Consider the following 23,296-nt stretch of genomic DNA (forward strand, 5'->3'; position numbering starts at 1 on the left):
TGATTATATGTACAATTTCAAAAAAGAAAAAAAAAGAAAAAAAAGAGTTCTGATTCTATTTCATATTTAAATGTTTGTGACTTTGATATTTTTATAAACAACAACAAAGAAACGTCATCATATCGATCAACACTGGTTCGTACCCAAGAATTAAAAAACAACAACAACCCAACTTAACACACAATTTAACTAATACTTATCCATGCAATTTGTGAAATAAAATTAACGAAATCAATTCACAATAACTATTTGATATTTAAAAACCAATGATCTTATCCACACTTCTTACGCAAATCCTTGTTAAAACCGTCAAAAGTACTGACATATTAACAGTAATATATAAAATAAATAAACAATAGCATATTAACAACAACAACAACAAAAATATAAACTGCATGACCCAGTCTATGCCAGTACCATAACAGACAAACTTTGATCAATTTAGCTAATAACACAGACAAAACTGATCCAGAACTGTAGCTGACAATATAGAAATCACACACACACACACACACATGAATGACATCAAATTTATCCATGCTTGAGAAACATATATATGCTATGGGCCACAAAGGGTATCTGACCAATCTGTCCATATATAACAAATATCAAACCATGCTAATAGTTATTATCCACCCGACACACATCACGAGAGATTTGTTAACACCAAGACTGCGTGTCCATCGTTACCATGCAGCAATCTCCGAATGAGGGCAGCTTTTTTTTTTTTTTTTTTTTTGAAACAATATCGATCAGCATTTCATCAATGGGAAAAGAAAGCAATAATGACAGTGATGTGATGAAAAAAACAACAACAAAAAACAAAACAAAACCAAAAAAAACCCACCAAAACAAGAGAGGCAAGGCCTTCAAGACTCACTTGTGATACACTTAGAAAAAAAAAAATCCAAGCTTTTTATGTATTGAGTATAATTTCAAAATGTAATGTTTAAGATGAGAAAGATCAGTTTAAAGCAAATTAAGTCCCCTAGCATTAATTACAGAGTAATTTCCCTTTTTTACTATCTGCACCAAAACGTTTGCAAAATAAATAAACCTTCCATGCTTAGCAAAAGAAGTTCCTGTTTGAACAAAAAATGATAATAATGACTGCTCTTGTTGTTGGGTCAGAATATCAGATCAATGTACCAAGTTTAGAGAATACAAAAAAATATAAATATAACAGTAAATGCAGTTTGCATATAATTAGGCTTCATTTTTTTTTTTTTTTTTTTTTGTGTGTGTGTGTGTGTGTGTGCTCATCCCAGAGGTGCAATATTGTTTTAAACAAGATGACTGGAAAGAACTGAATTTTTCCTATTTTTATGCCTAATTTGGTGTCAACTGACAAAGTATTTGCAGAGAAAACGTCAATGTTAAAGTTTACCACGGACACACAGACACACACAGAGACAATCGAACACCGGGTTAAAACATAGACTCACTTTGTTTACCCAAGTGATTAAAAAAAAAAAAAAAAAAAAAAAAAAAAAAAAAAAAAAAGAAGAAGAAAACAACAACTGATCATGATGATCGTCATGGTGGTCACAAGAAAAAGGATAACCAGGACAGACCGAGAATGTTCTCCATACCAGCATTGATAACAACAACAACATCAATAATAATAACAATAATAATAAGACTAATAATTAGACCAATGATAAGACTAATGATAACAACAATATCCATTGTGATGATGATGATGACAACAACAACAACAAGACTAATAATAACAATAATATCCATTGTGATGATGAAGATGATAATAATAACAACAACAATAATAATAATAAGAAGAAGAAGAAGAAGAAGAAGAGTAATCATAACAATAACATCCACTGTGATGATGATCATGATGATGATAACAATAACAATAATAATGAGGAGAAGAAAAAGAAGAAGAAAAAGAAGAAGAAGAAAAACAAGAAGACCAATGATAACAATAATATCCACTGTGATGATGATGATGGTAACAATAACAACAACAATAATAATAATAACAATAATAATGATGGTGATGATAATAATAATAATAATAATAATAATAATAATAATAATAATAATAATAATAATAACAACAACAACAAAAATAATAATAATGGTGATGATGATGATAATAATAACAATAACAACAACAACGATGATGATAACAACAACAACAACAAGACTAACGATAATAACAATAACATCCACTGAATCTCGGCAAAAGGAAGGCTAGAGCCACACTCTCTCCTTCCAGCATGCAGACCTCCCAGTTCCAACCCGACAATCGGGTGCCCATTCGCACCTGGGGCGACGGGCGCAATAGCCGAATGGTTAAAGCGTTGGACTGTCAATCTGAGGCTCCCGGGTTCGAATCACGGTGACGGCGCCTGGTGGGTAAAGGGTGGAGATTTTTCCGATCTCCCAGACCTAGCTAGTGCCTGAACCCCTTTCGTGTGTATACGCAAGCAGAAGATCAAATACGCACGTTAAAGATCCTGTAATCCATGTCAGCGTTCGGTGGGTTATGGAAACGAGAACATACCCAGCATGCACACCCCCGAAAACGGAGTATGGTTGCCTTCATGGCGGGGTAAAAACGGTCATACAAGTAAAAGCCCACTCGTGTGCATACGAGTGAACGCAGAAGAAGAAGAAGAAGCACCTGGGGCGAGGCGTGAGGAAAACCAGACAGTATAGGGCCTTCATCCCAGGAACACATGCAGCTTCCTGCTGAAGCAAGCGGTGGGTGGGGGGGTCGGACGGGCGGGGAGGGGGGGGGCCACGAACCCTGATCACCGTGAACACTGGATCAGAGGACCAACTCCTAACCCTGCCCCAGCACCTTCGTAGGCCACACCCACACCCCTGGGGCATGTACCTGGACTATGGTCTTTTCCATTATCTGACCACTAAAAGCCCATCCAACCTGCATGCACAAATGCCGAGTATCTTTTGGGGTCTGTTCCACTAATTGAACACAAAAATTCTGGTCTAATCTGGCACATGTCAACAGCACCTGTCTACTGTCTGTTCCACTATATAGTGAACACAAAATGCTGTTCTAATTCCTAAGAATAAATGGCAGTTATCCTTATTGTAGTCTGTTCCACTATTTGAACACACACACACACACACACACACACACACACACACACACACACACACACACACACACACGCACAAACACAAAATGCTGGTCTAAATCACATCTTCACCAATGCGTAGCACAGACAAACAATGCTAAAACTATGACTCTTCCTAAACTACCTGACCCAAACACAACAGAGAAAAATGGTTTACATGTATCATACTGGGATAAAAGACTGTTTACAGGGTTCGAATTTAACTCTCTTTTTCTGAGTGCCAGTCGGGTGCCAGCATGATAAAACGAAACAAAATATTTGGTTGAACTGTCATTTGCATTTGTGTTGATGTGGAGTGATGGCCTAGAGGTAACGCGTCCGCCTAGGAAGCGAGAGAATCTGAGCGCGCTGGTTCGAATCACGGCTCAGCCGCCGATATTTTCTCCTCCTCCACTAGACCTTGAGTGGTGGACTGGACGCTAGTCATTCAGATGAGAGGATAAACCGAGGTCCCGTGTGCAGCATGCACTTAGCGCACGTAAAAGATCCCACGGCAACAAATGGGTTGTTCCTGGCAAAATTCTGTAGAACAATCCACTTCGATAGGAAAAACAAATCAAACTGCACGCAGGAAAAAATACAAAAAAAATGGGTGGCGCTGTAGTGTAGCAACGCATTCTCCCTGGGGAGAGCAGCCCGAATTTCACACAGAGAAATCTGCTGCGATAAAAAGAAATACAAATACAAATACAAAATGGAAAAGCACATTCAAAATGTCCACAAGCCTGAACCTCATGGGCCTGTTCCTTTAACACTGAAGATGCGAAACATCGTTCGTCATTAACGTGCCACTGTATTTGTATTTCTTTTTATCACAACAGATTTCTCTGTGTGAAATTCGGGCTGCTCTCCCCAGGGAGAGCGCGTCGCTACACTACAGCGCCACCCCTTTTATTTGTTTCCCCTGCGTGTAGTTTTATTTGTTTTCCCTATCAAAGTGGATTTTTCTACAGAATTTTGCCAGGAACAACCCTTTTGTTGCCTTGGGTTCCTTTACATGCTTTAAGTGCATGCTGCAAACAGGATTTGTTATCTATTATTTATTCCCCCGTTTTTTGTTGTTGGTTTTTTTGTTTGTTTGTTTTTTTTCTCAAGGCCTGACTAAGCGCGTTGGGTTACGCTGCTGGTCAGGCATCTGCTTGGCAGATGTGGTGTAGCGTATATGGTTTTGTCCGAACGCAGTGACGCCTCCTTGAGCTACTGAAACTGAACTGAAACTGCAAACAGGACCTCGGTTTATCGTCTCATCCGAATGACTAGCGTCCAGACCACCACTCAACGTCTAGTGGAGGGGGAGAAAATATCGGCAGCTGAGCCGTGATTCGAACCAGCACGCTCAGATTCTCTTGCTTCCTAGGCGGACGCGTTACCTCTAGGCCATCACTCCACATGAACGTCAACATCCGATTGCAAACGCGCAAAGATGCTGCTCCACTAAGCAAACTGCAGCAGACGACACTTTACATTTCGATTCACCACGTTTGAGCTTGCTTTCTTGGTGTGTCTTTGAATCAGTTAATTTTCTTTCACCTCTATCAGTTTCTGAGTGCCAAATGGGCACTCTCAACAGACAATTGTCATGCCCGAGCCAACTTTTCGTAGCATTTGCACCCCGAGCACTCGCTAAATTCGAACCCTGGTTTAAGCGACACAGACAGCAACAACAACAAAAAACAAAACAAGAAAAAACAACAACAACAAAATTAAAAAAAACACACACACACAAAAAAACAACAATACAGCTTATTAAGCTAAAAGACACAGATGACAAAACATTTTCATGAGCTCAATATACAGCTAACCAAAAACAACAATACAGCTTATTAAGCTAAAAGACACTGATGACAAAACATTTTCATGAGCTCAATATACAGCAGTATATAACAAAACAACAAAAGAAAAAAAAAACATATAATGACATATCCGCATAAAGCTGCAATGAAAACACAATAACAAACCCACAAAACCAGCTAATAATATATTCAAGGGTGCGTATCTATTTTTTTTTAATCTTTTTTTTCCCTAAAGGAAAACAATAAATGGCCATGCACATTAAAGACATGAAACAAACTTTGTCTGTTTGGGGGTGGGTGGGTGGCGGTTTCTTAAAGGGAACTGTTTTGCTGTCATGCATAGTATATATACACTACAACTGGCTTGTGGATGATTATATATGTGTAGAAGGTGAAATTCCACAGACCCCAAAAAGTGAAGCAAGATTCAAATGCCAAATTCGCACTGAAAGAAAGAAAGAAGGAATTAGCATCAACCTTTCTGTCAGTGTACAAGTTCAGAGATTCATTAAACATGCACAAACGTCTCTGGGAAGATTTTCTTTCGATTGAGGGGGCTAAACTTTTTTGACTTCGCAATCACATTTTACCCATTTGGGGGCAGATCCCTTCTCGACTTAAGGCAGTGTTTGATGAAATTCACCTCTACCAAGCTCATTACTTGAGAGAAAACTGCTACCTTATTAGTCGCATGTGTTTCTGCGAAAAGATTTCCATCCAAAACCAAAGCCCACTGATCGAGTTGTTTGCAAGCACGCTGCTGCTTCCTGAGCTTGGAAATGTTGTTAACCCCAATTCGATGGTTCCCCTTAATTTGCATATTAACCCCTTTTCCATGGTAACAGGACTGCATTCAAATTCCTCTCTCTCGCTCTCTCTTTCTTGTTTTTCAGAACAGGCACTACTGAACACCAGCAGCGTGCAGGGTCTCCTCTGGTGTGTGGCCTACTGGCAACCTACCACTGACAGTTCCCTGTGGACTGTGCTTGCTGTTGTGAATGGGGGGACTCGGATTGAGCTGTGTGTGGGTGTTTTTAAGCCCCTACCATGGCACAGATAATGGTGCAGCAACTTAAAAAAAAAAGAAAAAAAGAAAGAAAAAAAAGAAGTAAAATACGATAAAGTAAACTCTCTCATTTTTCCAACACAGATTGCTTACTAGCAAATTCTGTGTAAATTCGATTGCTTACTAGCAAATTCTGTGTAAATTCTTTCAATGATACAATTTCAAACGGATTTACGAATTTCACATGAATTCTTCGGATGCAAATATTGCACTTTTTTATGACAATTTCTTCATATGAATTATTCATATTCGAATTTAACATGGATTTGTAAATTTGGCATGAATTCTCCCCATGCAAACTTTGAATGATTTCTCTGCATGCAAATTTCACTTAATACTCTTTGCGTGCAGGTTTTGCATGAACTCTTTGCATGCAAATTCCAAACGGATTTTGCACAAATTCTTCACATGCAAAATTCTGCTTGAATTCTTTGGTTTGCAAATTGCACAAAAATGTATAATACAAATTTCGCTTTTTTTTTTTTTTTGCTTTTTTTTTTTTTTTTTTGAGGGTAGGGGTCTATGGAATTCCACCATAATGCATAATGGGAGGAGGGGAGAGAACTGTGTTGATGGTGGGGAAGAAGGGAGAGAAGTTACCAGCCAGGGCGGACACAAGACGAAACGTGGCTGCAGGTTAGTATGGCGACACAGAAAAATGGTGATTTTTTTTTTAAGCATTACCATATAGTACATGACCGTGTCTGTGTATTATGTAACGATACATATAATACATGGTGAACTGCGCATGTGTTCGGGTTAGGGTTCGTGAAAGCTCAGACATTTATTTTTGTGACCATATCTTTTCTATTGAAAAAACAACAACAAAAAACAAACAAACAAACAAAATCATAAAAAAATTATATTGTATATTAATTTTTGCCCATACTTTTTTTTAGCATAAAAAATAGTAATATATATGTATGTATCCATGTCTTTTTTCAGTATAAAGTCATCATTATGTATGTGTTTATGTACATATGTATATGTATGTATGTCTTTTTTTTCAGTATAAAGAAACAGTCATACGCATGCATGCATGCATGCATGTATGTATGTATGTATGTATGTCTCCCTCTCTCTCATATATCATTAGAAACACCCGTCGCTGTTTCGACTTTCCTTGCTCATGTCATCAACAAAGGAAACCATAGTAAAGCAACAATGCATTCACAATCCGCAGTGCGATATGTTGCGAATCATAAATTATAATTTGTGTATACATTGTTCCTTCTTGTAGTTGATTGTTTTATGTGGTACTTTGTCCTGAAAAAAGCGACAACTTTTTTTTGTGTTGTAATGCGTGTTCACACTACATCCCCTTCATGAGGGGCCGTGGCCTTTATTGAATGAAAACATGTCCATGTACATGTCTCTATTGTGTGTGTGTGTGTGTGTGCGCGCGCGTGTGTGTGTTATAGTATCCAAGTCAAGAATGGCCCAGCGCAGGAACTGAATCTGACTTCAGCTCAAAACTCTACAGCTATCAAGACATGAATAAAATTTACGACGGGCGCAATAATAACTGCATGGTTAAAACACTGGACTTTCAATCTGAAGGTCCCGGGTTCGAATCTCGGTGACGGTGCCTTGGTGGGTAAAGGGTGGAGATTTTTCCGATCTCCCAGACCTGCTTAGTGCCTGAACCCCCTTCGTGTGTATACGCAAGCAGAAGATCAAATACGCACGTTAAAAATCCTGTATTCTATGTCAGCATTCGGCGGGTGATGGAAACAAGAACATACCCAGCATGCACACCCCGAAAGCGGAGTATGGCTGCCTACATGGCGGGGTAAAAACAGTCATACACGTGAAAGCCCATTCGTGTACATACAAGTGAACGTGGGAGTTGCGGCCCACGAACGCGGAAGAAGAACAAAATTTACAATATAAACTAATCAACACAGGTCCATCACAATCAGGAACAAAATGAAACACAACAACAACAACAAAAATCAGAAAGAAGAGATTAAGTAAGGATGATATCAAGGCGTGCCCGGGCTGACTTGGAAGAAGACAGTAAGAAAGAACACATGCATCATTAAAAATTTTAGGCTTGAGTAGTACAACAAAACATCTCCACACAACCCGCTCCCTAAAGAACCCAAAACATGCGGAGAAACAAGACGCGTCCAAACCAGGCTGACTTGAGTTGTGATTATAAAACACACACACACACTCTCATAGAAACACACACACACACACACACACACACACACATACGTATGCGCACTAATTCGCACACACACACACACACACACACGCACACACACACACACACAATGAGTGAATGTGAGAAATCATTCACCCCAGGTCATATAATCACCCGCCTGGTGGTAGGACAATATGTTTTGAATGAAAACAAAAAACAGAAACGATTCAAATTCATTTTCTGAACTTTCAAGGATTAACTGTTACAGAATAACTCATTTTCACTTTCTATGTTGCTGGACATACACAAACACCAAAAGTGAAAGAGACTGTGGCACAAAAAAGGCATAAATTTACACAAGAAAATTTTTGTTTTTAAATTCACACACAGACCTCCTCCGCCCTCCCCCCCAACCAAACAACAACAAAAAACAACACACCACACACACACACACACACACATACACAATGAATACACATTTACAGGCACAAATTTACACAGAAAAAACGAAACTGGAAAAGACTAAATAAATACACAGACCCACACTCTCCTTAAAAAATCAACAAAAAAACACACTCAGAAATGAAGAGACTGAAAAATACACAGAGTCACCAACATGACATTATCAAATGGGAGGGGAAAAAAAAAAGAAAAAAAAAGAAAGAAAGAAAGAAAGAAGAAAAAAAATCAAAGAAGTGTTACTCTAAATAAATGTGATCAAAGGGATGTAACTCTCAACAAAAGCCAGCACCTCCTGGTCCCAGGGCCCATGATACAGCCACGGCCAGACAGCAAGGTCAAAACGTCGCGTACAGCAAACCAGTTTTGGGGGGGTCATTTCCTGTTCCAGAATTCTGAACTCTGGGACCTACTTTAACGGCAATTTTCCTGCACTGATGAAGGGATATCAACACTGGCAGATTTTGTAACCTTTTTTTCAGCGGTTTTCCACTGCACAGAGGGTTGCTTCTGCTTTTGATTTTGATACAGATTCAGTCGCTACACTAATGTGCAACCATCCTGCCATGTCCAAAAAAAAAAAAAGTTTCTGCAATGACACACGTCCATTCAGTCAGTGCCAACTGAAGAGCTGCTCTTTCCCATTTTTGGCCCCTTGAACCATGCAAAGGAAAACGAAACAAAACAAAACAAAACAAAAAACACCAGTACACACAAAAAACAACAACCCCCAAACAAACATGGCAGCTTTCCATCGTTTTCAAGCCTAACTTTGATTAGCAAAGGTAAATTACACCGCTACATATCATTTCTAGCAGTTCCCATCGTTTTTAAACCTAACTTTTGACTAGCAAAGGTGAATTAAACTGCTATATATCAGTTCTGGCAGTTTCCCATCGTTTTTAAGCCTAACTTTTGACTACCAAAGGTGAATTACACCGCTACGTATCATTTCTAGCAGTTCCCATCATTTTTAAACCTAACTTTTGACTAGCAAAGGTGAATTCAACTGCTATACATCAGTTCTGGCAGCTTCCCATCGTTTTTAAGCCTAACTTTTGACTAGCAAAGGTGAATTACACCACTACATATCATCATTTCTGGCAGTTTCCCATCGTTTTTAAGCCTAACTTTTAAATAGCAAAGGTGAATCAAACTGCTATATATCAGTTCTGGCAGCTTCCCATCGTTTTTAAGCCTAACTTTTGACTAGCACAGGTGAATTAAACTGCTATATATCAGTTCTGGCAGCTTCCCATCGTTTTTAAACCTAACTTTTGACTAGCAAAGGTGAATTAAACTGCTATATATCAGTTCTGGCAGTTTCCCATCGTTTTTAAGCCTAACTTTTGACTACCAAAGGTGAATTAAATTGCTATATATCAGTTCTAGATTCTAGCAGTTTCCCATCGTTTTTAAGCCTAACTTTTGACTAGCAAAGGTGAATTACACCACTACATATCATCATTTCTGGCAGCTTCCCATCGTTTTTAAGCCTAACTTTTGACTAGCAAAGGTGAATTAAACTGCTATATATCAGTTCTGGCAGTTTCCCATCGTTTTGAAGCCTAACTTCTGATTAACAAAGGTGAATTACACCGCTACATATCATTTCTGGCAGTTTCCCATCGTTTTTAAGCCTAACCTTTTATTAGCAAAGGTGAATTACACCGCTACATATCATTTCTGGCAGCTCCCCATCGTTTTTAAGACTAACATTAATTTCAGCAAGGTATGAGCTACACCGCTATGTATCATTCCTCACATGCCCGCAGTGTGTGAAACGCACAGAAGCGTTTCGCTCAAGTAGGTCCCAGGTTTGACGATACTATGAAACAGGAAACCACCCTGAAATTTGGTGACCACCACTGCAAACTTCACTCAGTGCTCATCCAGGTTAGTCGTGATGGTTCCATTCAATAAAACATTTGGTGGGGGGGAGTGAGTGAGTGAATAGGAGAGGAGGGAGGGAGGGAGGAAAGAAACTAGGGGGATGGGGGGAGATGATGAAGAAGAATGAGGGGGTACAAGTGTGAGGTAGCAGATGAACGGTGGAGGAACACAAAAAAACAACAACAAAAAAACAAAACAAAAAAAAAAAAAAATACAAATGGTTATGTGGGGATTCCCTTAAAGGGGAAAATTATGTTTAGTTTCTTCAAACCGAAATGTGTCACTAAACTTAAACCAGATTATCATCTGACTGCACTGATTTTGAAATACAGAACGCACAATGGTGTACCACCAGATACGGTATCCAACAACATTCCCACATTCACTGTATAACAGCAATTATTACGCAGCAATATGTGTAAAGCTGACAAGCGTTAGCGTAAGTAAAAATTTTTTTTTTTTCGGACAGTTTTTGTTTTCCTTATTCTTTGTTTTTGTTTGTGTGAAACTGGCCAAAAGGATAATTTGTCTTGTTTAGAAAAAACAAAAGTGTAAAATAGCATTTGTAAAATTAATATTGCCATCTTCTACACTCCATCTCGCTCACTACGATCGGCTTAGGATCCACTCTGTTTACGCATTCCCAGATTCAAACACTCGACTGTTGGCCGCCGTTCTTTCTCTGTCTCTGGATCTTGCAATTGGAATGAACTTCCTCTTTCGCTTCGTCAAGTCTCCACACTGAGCTCTTTTCAAGTCTGGCCTTAAAACCCACCTCTTCCCAAAAACAGCCTCCCTTCCCCGCCTCTTCCTTGTCTTCAGTTTCTCCAGTGTTAGAGTTATGCATGCGTGTGAATGACTGGTGTGAAAGCGCTTTGATTTGTCTCTGCACAAGATTCAGCGCTATATAAATATGATTCTTCTTCTTTTTCTGCTTTGACTCTGGGAAGAGTCACTGGCATACCACACAGAAGAACTGTTCTCCAGATAAATGCAGTACTGGAAGTATAAACCAAGAACATCACACTAACGATAAAGATTAATTTATAAAAAAAAAAAAAAAAAAAAAACAAAAAAAAAACCACCTTCCCTCCACTGTGTATCAACTTTTAAAAGCTATGACACAACATAAATTCTTGTCTGCTTGTTGGAAGAAGGCTGCCAACAAATTTGATGACTTTTGACAGAAGTGTAACATGGAATACAAAAAGAACTCTGGGGGGAAAATCAACAAATATGTTTTTGTGGTTTTCATTTTTGATTCATTATTTTTTCTATTGGGCATGCTGTCTATAACCCCTCGATTACCATGGTGAATATTCACTATTTAAAAAAAAAAATTCTTCATCAATAGTCGAATGGTTAAAGCGTTGGACTTTCAGTCTGAGCGTCCCGGGTTCGAATCACGGTGACGACGCCTGGTGGGTAAAGGGTGGAGATTTTTCCGATCTCCCAGGTCAACACATGTGCAGACCTACTTGTGCCTGAACCCCCTTCGTGTGTATACGCACGCAGAAGATCAAACACGCACGTTAAAGATCCTGTAATCCATGTCAGAGTTTGGTGGGTTATGGAAACAAGAACATACCCAGCACGCACACCCCCGAAAACAGAGTATGGTTGCCTACATGGCGGGGTAAATAAACAAAACGGTCATACACGTAAAATATTAAATGTTACAAGTTTGAGTGTGCAGGTGTGTGTGCCTGACATCTAATTGAATGACACAGGAAACGAATGATGAGCGCCCAAAGACAGCTGTCAGTCGGTTCTACCCAGGTAGGCAGCCTGTTGTGTAAATGACTCAGTGCTTGTAAAGCGCTTAGAACTTGGTCTCTGACAGAGGATAGGCGCTATATAAAGTATCCATATAAAAAAAATCCAATGACTTTGCAGGACCCCAAAGCTAAGGACGGCAAGGAGGATAGGCGCTATATAAAGTATCCATATCAATATATGCATGTGATCCAGGCTTGACTAACGCGTTGGTGTAGCGCATATGGATTTGTCAGTACGCAGTGACACCCAGGAAAACTGAAATTGATTTTCGTCTTAAACTGTGTAACCTGCTCCCTCCTCACCTGAACGGAACTCTCCGCAGTGCTTCCTGGATTGCCATTTCCAGTGGAAACCGACACTTGAATTTCCGCTGTGTGTGTTGTGATTAAGTCAGCAAACTGAGGGCTGTATTATCAATGGTTTGCCATCTCCAGTGGAAACCGACACTTGAATTTCCGCTGTGTGTGTTGTGATTAAGTCAGCAAACTGAGGGCTGTATTATCAATGGTTTGCCATTTCCAGTGGAAACCGACACTTGAATTTCTGTTGTGTGTGTTGTGATTAAGTCAGCAAACTGAGGGCTGTATTATCAATGGTTTGCCATTTCCAGTGGAAACCGACACTTGAATTTCTGCTGTGTGTGTTGTGATTAAGTCAGCAAACTGAGGGCTGTATTATCAATGGTTTGCCATTTCCAGTGGAAACCGACACTTGAATTTCTGCTGTGTGTGTTGTGATTAAGTCAGCAAACTGAGAGCTGCATTAGCAATGGTTTCTCCAACGCAATGGGAAATCTTTTTCAACATAACTAAAAGGATTTATCGCTACATGAACACATTTATTACAAGAAATTGTACCCTGTGGGGAGGTCGTCACATCCGAATTACTTACTGTCGGTGTGTGATCCAGTGACTGGCTATACCAACACTCGGCTTACATCACAGATTGACAAAAGTTAACATTTGGACCAACAGCAAACTGAGAGCTGCATTAGCAATGGTTTCTCCAACGCAATGGGAAATCTTTTACAGCTTAAGTCTTTTGAGAAGGACTATGACTCTCAAACTAGGACGCAAAATTGCACTGGCTCTTAGTGCTGCAACCTTGGGGGCTAGTTGACCTTTGGGAACCATCCCAATGCCGACTGCCCTAAAACCCTCCTGGCCGAGAGAGTGGGGATGTAACTTGGGGCAAGGCACTCTCCACTATAATCAAATTCTAGCCCAGATAGTCAGGACAGCAGCTGCCTCCTCTGCTGTTCTGGTGGTCATAGTCGGACACGACTGACTATCATATAGGCATCTTACTTATTTCAAGCTCCATTCATTTTGTTTGTTGAACAGTGGTGCACTTTCTTTGTTATTTTCTTTGTTCTCCGCATTTGAATATTATCAAAGAAAGTTATCTCAAGTCAAGAATCTTTGCAAAGATTTTTTCTGTTTTTTTTATATATATTTTTTTTAATCTTTGCTATTTATGCCAAAAGAAATACAATGCATCATTACCGTTAACCACCATGTCCGGTTTTCTGCAGAAGTTTATGTTTTATTCATTTATTTTCTTTCTTCTTTAATTTTTTTAGGTTTGAAAGATGTGCTGCATATTTTGTGCTTTTAACTCAAACCACTTAATTTTTTTTTTTTTCAGTGCATACAGAAGTTACAACCAGAACCACATCTTCGACAGCCAAAAGATTGTGGCAACTGTTATACAGTGTGGAAAAAAAGATTTCTTTGTTTTCGTGTGTTTTAAAAACAAAAATTTAACAAAATCTAAGCAGATTAAAAAAAAAAAGAAAAGAAAAAAAGAAAAAAAGAAAGAAAAAAAAGACGTCTTTTAACTTCTGCAAAAAAAAAAACTCTATAAAAGAAAAAGAAAAATCAAACCAAAAAATCACTCACAGGAGTAAACAAACAAAATAAATGCAAATACTAATAACATAATTAAACCAATACCAAAAAAAAAAAAAAATAAAAATAAAATAAATAAAACAACGAATCAAACAAACCGAAAAAATGTACCAATGAAACAGAATGAAATAAAAGTAACATTCCAAAACGCAATGACAATAACCGTCCTTTGTAACTAAACAATTTCACTTGCCAACAGTTCTTCAAAGTAATCCCACTCTGACACAGAAAATGGACATTATAAATATATATATTTTTTTTTTCTTATATATTTTTTTACAATTGTTCCAATGCTGCTATCAAGAATAAAGCCAAAACCACTGAAGGAAATTTATAGTTAGACAAAAAAAAAACAAAAAAACAAAAACAAAAAAAAAACGGAAAAAAAAGAAAAAGAAAGAAAATTGTTTCGATGATGGCATCAACAATAATTTAAAACTAAAGATAAAAAAAAGAAAAAAGCCAATATATATATATATATATATATATATATATATATATATATATATATATATATATATATATATATATATATATAAACTTCTTTATATATATATATAAACTTCTTTATATATATATATATATATATATATATATATATATATAAACTACTTTTTTTTCCTTCTTTTTTTTTTTTTTTTGGTGCGTGTGTGTGTTTCCATGGTGGTATCATCAAATAAAACCATAACTAATAATAATAATAATAATAATAATAATTCCAATGATAATAAACAATACAGGATCCAAGCAAAAAGGAAAAGGGAACAGGTAAAAGAGAAGACAAAAGAAAATCTGAAAAAGAAAAAAAAAGATGAAGAAGGAAAGAAATTCATAATATTCAACAAGGATGATTCTTAAGGGGTGTGGATGAAACAGACAAAAAAAACACCCAAAACAAAACAAACACACACACACAAAAAACTCAGACAGAAGGTGCTTCAATCACACAAGTGGTTGGGCAGGCAAAGGGAGACTATACCTTGACTCTGAGTTCCTGGAACTGTTGGTGAAAATGTACTTTCGTTTTTAACACTTTTTTTTTCCTCTCTCACATCTATTGTCACATCAACAGATATAGAAAACAATTCAAGTAAAAACAAAAACAAAAAAAAACAAAAAAAAACACACACACACACAAACACACACACACATAAAAACAACACTCAACAACAAAAATAACATAAAATAAAAAAAAGAAAAGCAACAAGAACAATTATTTCATTCAATCACCGCAATATTTAAAAACCATGGCAACTCTTCATGTTAAGGAAAAGGATATCCACAATGCAAAAATCCCATGTTGTGGCGTTTATTAAAGTAAAAGGATGAAATCCTTCAGCATTTCTTATATAATGACAATAACTCAAGTAAAATGAATGAACATTAAAAAAAAAAAAAAAAAAAAAAAAAAAAAAGTCATGAAAGTTCCCTGGTACGGTTTCTATCTAAATGAAAAGAACACATATTCATTTAAACGTTATAGAAATCCCATGTGTGGCATTGATTCAACTGAAAATAAAATGTTGTTCCCAAATAATTGCAATCTTCTTAGGTAAATTTTGAAATCCAGAAACTCTACCCTGGATGAATCTATAGCCAAGATGCACACACACATGTATGAACACAGACAGGGGGTGGTGACAAAGACAGAGAGACCTGAAAGAAACAAAGAGTGTGAAACAGACAAACATAAAGCAAGACAAAAAAAACGAAAGACAAAGAAAAGTGAAACAGAATAAAACCAAATTAAAAAGAAGAAGTGTAGACAAAGATGAGACTGAAAAGGCATATAGACAGAAGAAATGATTACAAATAAAAAAAAAAAAGAGAGAGAACAAAACATATATGTGTGTGTTTAAATAACTGGAACAAAACAAAAGATTAGTTGATTTATACAAAATAAGAAAGTGAAATACTGCACTTTATTTTTTATCTATTTATTTATTTTAACCTGAAGCAGAATGACTCGTCACAGAAAAAAAAAAATCAGTGCATGGGAAAAGAAACAAGTCATTGGAACATCCAACCCCCCCTGACCCCCACCCCCGAAAGAAAAACGAAACATCCAAACATGTCCTTACCTCCTCTGTTCTTTGTTCCTCCCCGTGTGTCGTCCTTTTTCTGTCCTTTAGTGTCCTCCTTGCCGTCCTTAGCTTTGGGGTCCTGCAAAGTCATTGGATTTTTTTTATATGGATACTTATATATAGCACCCATCCTCGGTCGGAGACCCAAGCTCTAAGCGCTTTAGAAACACGGGGTCAATTTACTCAACACGCTGCCTACCTGGGTAGAGCTGACTGACGGCTGCCACTGGGGCGCTCATCATTCGTTTCCTGTGTTGTTCAATCACATTTCAGGCACGAACATATACACACTCAGACAAACATGTAACATTTTACATGTATGACTGTTTTTGTTTATTTACCCCACCATGTAGGCAGCCATACTCGGTTTTCAATGGTGTGCATGCTGAGTATGTTCTTGTTTCCATAACCCACCTAACGCTGACACGGATTACAGGATCTTTAATGTGCGTATTTGATCTTCTGCGTGTGTATACACACAACGGGGGTTCAGGCACTGGCAGGTCTGCACATATGTTGACCTGGGAGATCGGAAAAATCTCCACCCTTTACCCACCAGGTGACACCAAGATCTGAACCCCAGACCCTCAGATTGAAAGTCCAACGCTTTAACCACTCGGCTATTGCGCCCGTCATTTGTCTTTGACTGACACCAGCACCTCTCTGATCATCACGAAAAAAAAAAGATCAGATACAGACCACCTTCAGTCTGTTGGTTTGCACTTACAACCCACCAACAAGACGTACCGTTACAAACGTACACAGTTTCCACACCATCTTCTTCATCACTGTCGCCGCTGTTCTCACTTTCATGGGGTGAAAACGACTTGGATGAAGACTTGTTGGCGGGATTGTCATGAACTAGCTGACGGAGAATCTCCACATTAAACGTGGGCTGGCTTCAAGATGGGGGGTGAGGGGGGGGGGGGGGCTTGGGGGGGAGAGTGGAGTGATGGCCTAGAGGTAACGCGTCCGCCTAGGAAGCGAGAAAGAATCTGAGCGTGCTGGTTCGAATCACGGCTCAGCCGCCGATATTTTCTACCCCTCCACTAGACCTTGAGTGGTGGTCTGGACGCTAGTCATTCGGATGAGACAATAAACCGAGGTCCTGTGTGCAGCATGCACTTAGCACACGTAAAAGAACCCACGGCAACAAAAGGGTTGTTTCTGGCAAAATTCTGTAGAAAAATCCACTTCGATAGGAAAAAATAAAATTGCACACAGGAAAAAATACAAAAACAAAAAAAAAAGGGTGGCGCTGTAGTATAGCGACGCGCTCTCCCTGGGGAGAGCAGCCCAAATTTCACACAGAGAAATCTGTTGTGATAAAAAGAAATACAAATACAAATGTTGCACCTGAAGCGAGGAAAGCAACAATATACTGCCGTCAAAAGTATGTACACTTAAAGCTAACGTTTTCTACATTACACCACTAATACAAGCTGACATACATTTAGGCTGTGTGCTATGCTGACATAATATGAATAATCCTGTGTATTTCATCAATTACATGTTAATACAAAGTTTCAAGGTTTAATTATCCTTTCACTCCTATTGGAGTATGGAGGATTACTGCAAGATAATGTTTTCATGCCCAGAACAAACATTTCCAAATACACAACAATGTCACATAAAAGTTGAGAAAACACAAATATCTCCAAAAGTGTAGCTAGGCAACATTTGCAAATCTAATCATCTTACTTACAGCTAAAATGACTTTTTTGCCTCCTTTGAGCATATTACAAAAATTAAAAACCGATTTTGGAGACAAATATTTTTTAGGAACATATATATTTGTAACTGATCATAATTGGGACATGTCATTATAAAATGAAACTCATCCCCAATCACAGACATGTTATAAACCTTACAAAGTCGTAACTCTCGTGGTATGCCTTTGTGTCTCCCCGTTTATATTTCCAGCTTATGATTGCTACTTTGAAATCTGAAGAAGCTGATAACGTATTTATCAGTCATTTGACTGATATATTTTTCTCTACAAAATCCACTTCTGAAATTTTGATAAAACAAACATTTACTACTTGCCTCTGGAGCATGTCTCCATAGATTTGGAAAACTATCTCTCAAAGCAATACTGACATTCTCGCAGAAAGATTCCCTCTCTAAGAAGAATTGAGCATCCCAAACACAGTCATACCCTGTTTCTATTAAAATTTGTCTGATATGACTCATCCATTTTGAAGAATAAATACCATTTCGATATAAATCAATGCTTGGTTTATATCAAGGCACTGACATGAGATTACAGTTGGGCCAACAGTTTCAGTTTCAGTAGCTCAAGGAGGCGTCACTGCGTTCGGACAAATCCATATACGCTACACCACATCTATCAAGCAGATGCCTGACCAGCATCGTAACCCAACGCGCTTTGTTGGGCCTTGAGAAAAAAAAAAAAAAAAAAAAAAAAAAAAAAAAAAAAAAAAAACAACTAACTAAATAATAATAATATAATTTAAAAAAATAAATAAATAAATAAATAAATAATAATAATAATGAAAAATAAAAATAAAAAAAAAAAAATTCAAAAAGACAACAATGATGATAAATAAGCAAATACATGTTAAAAAAAGGAAAAAAAAAAAGACAAAAAAAGACACATTCACACATATGCATGTTGGACCAACAGCAAAGTGAGAGCTGTATGGCTGATGTTTCCTCCACTGCATATGGGAATTCGTTTACAGCTTAGTTTTCTGTGAAGATCTATGACTCTAAAACTAGGAGGCAAGACTGCGCTGGCCCTTAGTTCTGCAACTTTGGGGGCCAGCTGGCCTCTGGGAACCATCCCGAAGTCGACTGATCCTAAAGCCCTCTTGGCCAAGAAAGTGGGGACGTAACTTGGACAAGACCACTGTTACCTCCTCCTTCTTCTTCTGCGTTCACTCGTATGCACACGAGTGGGCTTTTACGTGTATGACCGTTTTTACCCCGCCATGTAGGCAGCCATACTCCGTTTTCGGGGGTGTGCATGCTGGGTATGTTCTTGTTTCCATAACCCACTGAACGCTGACATGGATTACAGGATCTTTAACATGCGTATTTGATCTTCTGCCTGCATATACACACGAAGGGGGTTCAGGCACTAGCAGGTCTGCACATATATTGACCTGGGAGATCGTAAAAATCTCCACCCTTTACCCACCAGGCGCCATCACCGTGATTCGAACCCGGGACCCTCAGATTGACAGTCCAACGCTTTAACCACTCGGCTATTGCGTCCGTCAGACCACTGTTACCAAATTCTAGCCCAGATAGTCGTGACAGCAGTTACCTCCTCTGCTGTTCTGATGGTCATAGTTGGAGACAACTGTCATACAGGATCTTGGCAGAGTAGAATGCAAATGTAATACAAATGCACATGTATCTCATTACTAATACGGTCAACACTGGCACATCTGTTGTTAAGTTGTAAAAAGAGGTGGAATAAAGGTCTTACTCATAGTTAATGCTTGCTTGTCTATTCCTGATGGTAAAACAGCAGCAGTGTAAAAAAAAAAAAAAAAAAAAAAGAAAGAAAAATGGTAGAAATGGTAATAATGAAAATAATATAACTACAAGAAAACAGTTTCTTCAAAATAAACAAATATATAATACTAATAATGGAACATTTACATAGCGCATTTCTCCAGAAATACTGCTCAAAGCGCTTTACATTTCATTCCGTACACCCCGCCTCCCCATCAATACTCCCCTCCACCCCCACCCCCAACACACTCACACACACACACAGAAGCACATGAAAACCTCGTGCAACTGAACACTGGAAACCACCCACCCACCCACCTATGACGCCCTCCAGAAAACACATCCCTGCAACACGCACTCAGGCACACGAACGCACGGACACCCACCAACACACCCCACATACACACCACGGCAAACAGCCTCTCCACAACAAATCATGCACCCAAAACCAGATCACACCACGATTTAACAAGAGAGGCAAAGCCTTCAAGACTCACTTGTGATAAATTAAGTCCCCTAGCATTAATTACAGAGTAATTTCCCTTTTTTTACTATCTGCACCAAAACGTTTGCAAAAATAAATAAAACTTCCATGCTTAGCAAAAGAAGTTTCTGTTTGAACAAAAAATGATAATAATGACTCCTCTTGTTGTTGGGTCAGAATAAGAGGTCAAAGTGCCAAGTTTAGAGAATACAAAAAATATAAATATAACAGTAAATGCAGTTTGCATATAATTAGGCTTCTTTTTTTTATTTTTTTGTGCCCATCCCAGGGGTGCAATATTGTTTCAAACAAGATGACTGGAAAGAACTGAATTTTTCCTATTTTCATGCCAAATTTGAGAAAATGTCAATGTTAAAGTTTACCACGGACACACAGACACACACACACACACACACAAAGAGAGACAACCGAACACCGGGTTAAAACATAGACTCACTTTGTTTGCACAATTGAGTCAAAAAAGAACAAAAAAAAACCAAAACAAAAAAAAAAACAACTGTTGTTACTGCTGTTGGAACAGATGTGTTTTCAGAGCAGACTTAAAAGGATTTCAGCGAGACAGAATGACGCAAATTTTCTGATAATTTGTTCCACAATGACGGAGCCTGGAAAAAAAAAAAAAAAAAAAAATCTCTGACCCTGCTGCTTCTTTTTAACAACAGGGAGATTCAAAAGCCTGGTATCAGAAGCAGAACGAAGGCGACGAGTTGGAATGTACACTTCAAGGAGGTCACAGAGGTAGCGAGAGAAACCGTCACCACGCAATGACATTTCATTCCTCTAAGTAGAAAACATGAAGCAAACCAGTGAGGGGAATCGTGTGGACTGGTGATAATCACTATGAACACAACAGAGTTCACATCTATGCACATACAGTTCTTAATCCGCCCCCCAAAATCTGTGCACGTAATTGTGATAATGCAGCACACATCTGAAATAAAAACGCCATGCTGTGGACAAAACATCAATGTGTACTGTGAAAATGGAAAACAACAACAACAACAACAAAAAAGAAAAACAGGTTCTGTATGGATACATACAAAATGATATACCCACCAGACTACAACTCATACATCTCAGTTTCAGTTTCACACACACTCCACACACACACACATATTCATGCCCACCTCACCCCTAAAAACTGAAGAAAAAAAAAAGACATCCTTCATCATCATTACAGCATACAATTGATCACAACCCCACAACCTCCCCCACCAACCCCCTCCCTACCCATATCTCTCAGCTCACTGCTCCTAACTCACCTGAATCCAACAAAAAGTAAACAGTTGCTAACACACCTTTTTTCTTGGTGCAGGGTTTATCACTACGATGATGATCATTATCATTAAAACATCCGACCCCCCCCCCCCCTGCCCCCGCCCCCCCAACCCTCCCCTCCTAACACACACACACACACACCCCGCTTCCCCCAATCCAACTCCCCCCTACCTCACTCCTCACACAAAGACAAGAAAAAAAAAAGAGAAAAAAAAGTCGCCACCGACTCACCTTTTTCTTGGCAGAGGGCTTCTCACGAGTTCCCTTCTTGTCCTTATCGGCATGCGTACCCAGGCTTCTCACGCTGCCGGGTCGGTCCTTGGACCCGTCGCGTCGGCTAGGGGGTGGCTGGGTACCATGCAAGAGGGTGGTCGTGGTGGGGGTAGGTGGCGGTGGGTGATGGTGAGGGGTGAGGGGTGAGGGGGTGAAAAGGTGAAGGGTGAAGGGTCAAGGACAGGGGGTTGGTTGGTGGGGAGGAGCAACAACGAAAAAAACAAAATGTGAATCAATATGTGATTAGGGTGACAAAATGACAAGCAATGCATTTGAAAAGACATAAGCAATGGAACATTTCTTGGTTTTTTTGTTTTTTTTCCCTTCCTTCCTCTTCCCCCCAAAAAATATGAAAGCAAAAAAAACATCATTGATGGGATAGATGTGTGTGTGTGTGTGTGTGTGTGTGCATGTGTGTGTGTGTGTGTGTGTGTGTGTGCATGCATGCGTGTGTGCGTGCGTGCTTGTGTTCATGTGTATGTGTGTGTGCGTGTGGGCACGTGTGTGTGTGTGCATGTGTGCATACATGCATATGTGTATGTGTGTGTGTGTTGTGTGGAACTCGTGTGTGGGTCTGTCACTATGTCTATGAGTAAAAAAAAAATAAAAACAGAAATTAAAAAAAAGGCTTAAAATACAAACCATCTGAACAAGAAAAAAAACAAACCCATAAAAACATCATCATCAAAACCTATAATCCTGCATGTATGTTGATTTTTATTTACTTGTTTGTTAAAGTTAGCTTTTTTGTTTGTTTGTTTGTTTGTTTGTTTGTTTCTAATATCACTTTTTATTATTTATTTATGGCGTGCGTTTAAGATGTATGTGTGCACTGTTTCAATGCCCCCAGGGGAGGGGGGGGGGCATGTGAAATAAACTTCCTGCCTTGTCTCCCCTTGTACCCACACAAATGCAAGAGGCCCAGTTTAAAATGATGACATACCATCATACACAACAAACAACAAGAGAGGCAAGGCCTTCAAGACTCACTTGTGATAGACTTAAAAAAAATCCAAGCTTTTTATGTATTGAGTATAATTTCAAAATGTAATGTTTAAGATGAGAAAGATCAGTTTAAAGCAAATTAAGTCCCCTAGCATTAATTACAGAGTAATTTCCCTTTTTTACTATCTGCACCAAAACTTTACAAAATAAATAAAACTTCCATGCTTAGCAAAAGAAATTCCTGTTTGAACAAAAAATGATAATAATGACTGCTCTTGTTGTTGGGTCAGAATATCAGATCAAAGTGCCAAGTTTAGAGAATACAAAAAATATAAATATAACAGTAAATGCAGTTTGCATATAATAAGGCTTCATTTAAAAAAAAATTTTTTGCCCATCCCAGAGGTGCAATATTGTTTTGAACAAGATGACTGGAAAGAACTGAATTTTTCCTATTTTCATGCCTAATTTGGCGTCAACTGACAAAGTATTTGCAGAGAAAATGTCAATGTTAAAGTTTACCACGGACACACACACACACACAC

At 38.5% G+C, this 23,296-nt stretch overlaps 1 protein-coding gene across 2 annotated transcripts in view; it reads right to left on the reverse strand.

Annotated features, from left to right (window-relative positions):
- The window catches only part of LOC143278065 (leucine-rich repeat-containing protein 71-like), a 71,775-nt gene that overhangs the window by 10,514 nt on the left and 37,965 nt on the right, over positions 1-23,296 (reverse strand). For both annotated transcript variants that reach the window (XM_076583085.1, XM_076583084.1), the window contains 3 exons: positions 21,765-21,881; positions 16,262-16,343; positions 15,160-15,180 (listed from right to left, as the gene is read on the reverse strand). In XM_076583085.1, coding sequence (XP_076439200.1) covers positions 15,160-15,180; positions 16,262-16,343; positions 21,765-21,881 — 220 coding nt within the window. The remainder of the gene's footprint in view (positions 1-15,159; positions 15,181-16,261; positions 16,344-21,764; positions 21,882-23,296) is intronic.

The sequence above is a fragment of the Babylonia areolata genome, chromosome 35, assembly GCF_041734735.1.
Source record: "Babylonia areolata isolate BAREFJ2019XMU chromosome 35, ASM4173473v1, whole genome shotgun sequence".
Classification (NCBI taxonomy): domain Eukaryota; kingdom Metazoa; phylum Mollusca; class Gastropoda; order Neogastropoda; family Buccinidae; genus Babylonia; species Babylonia areolata.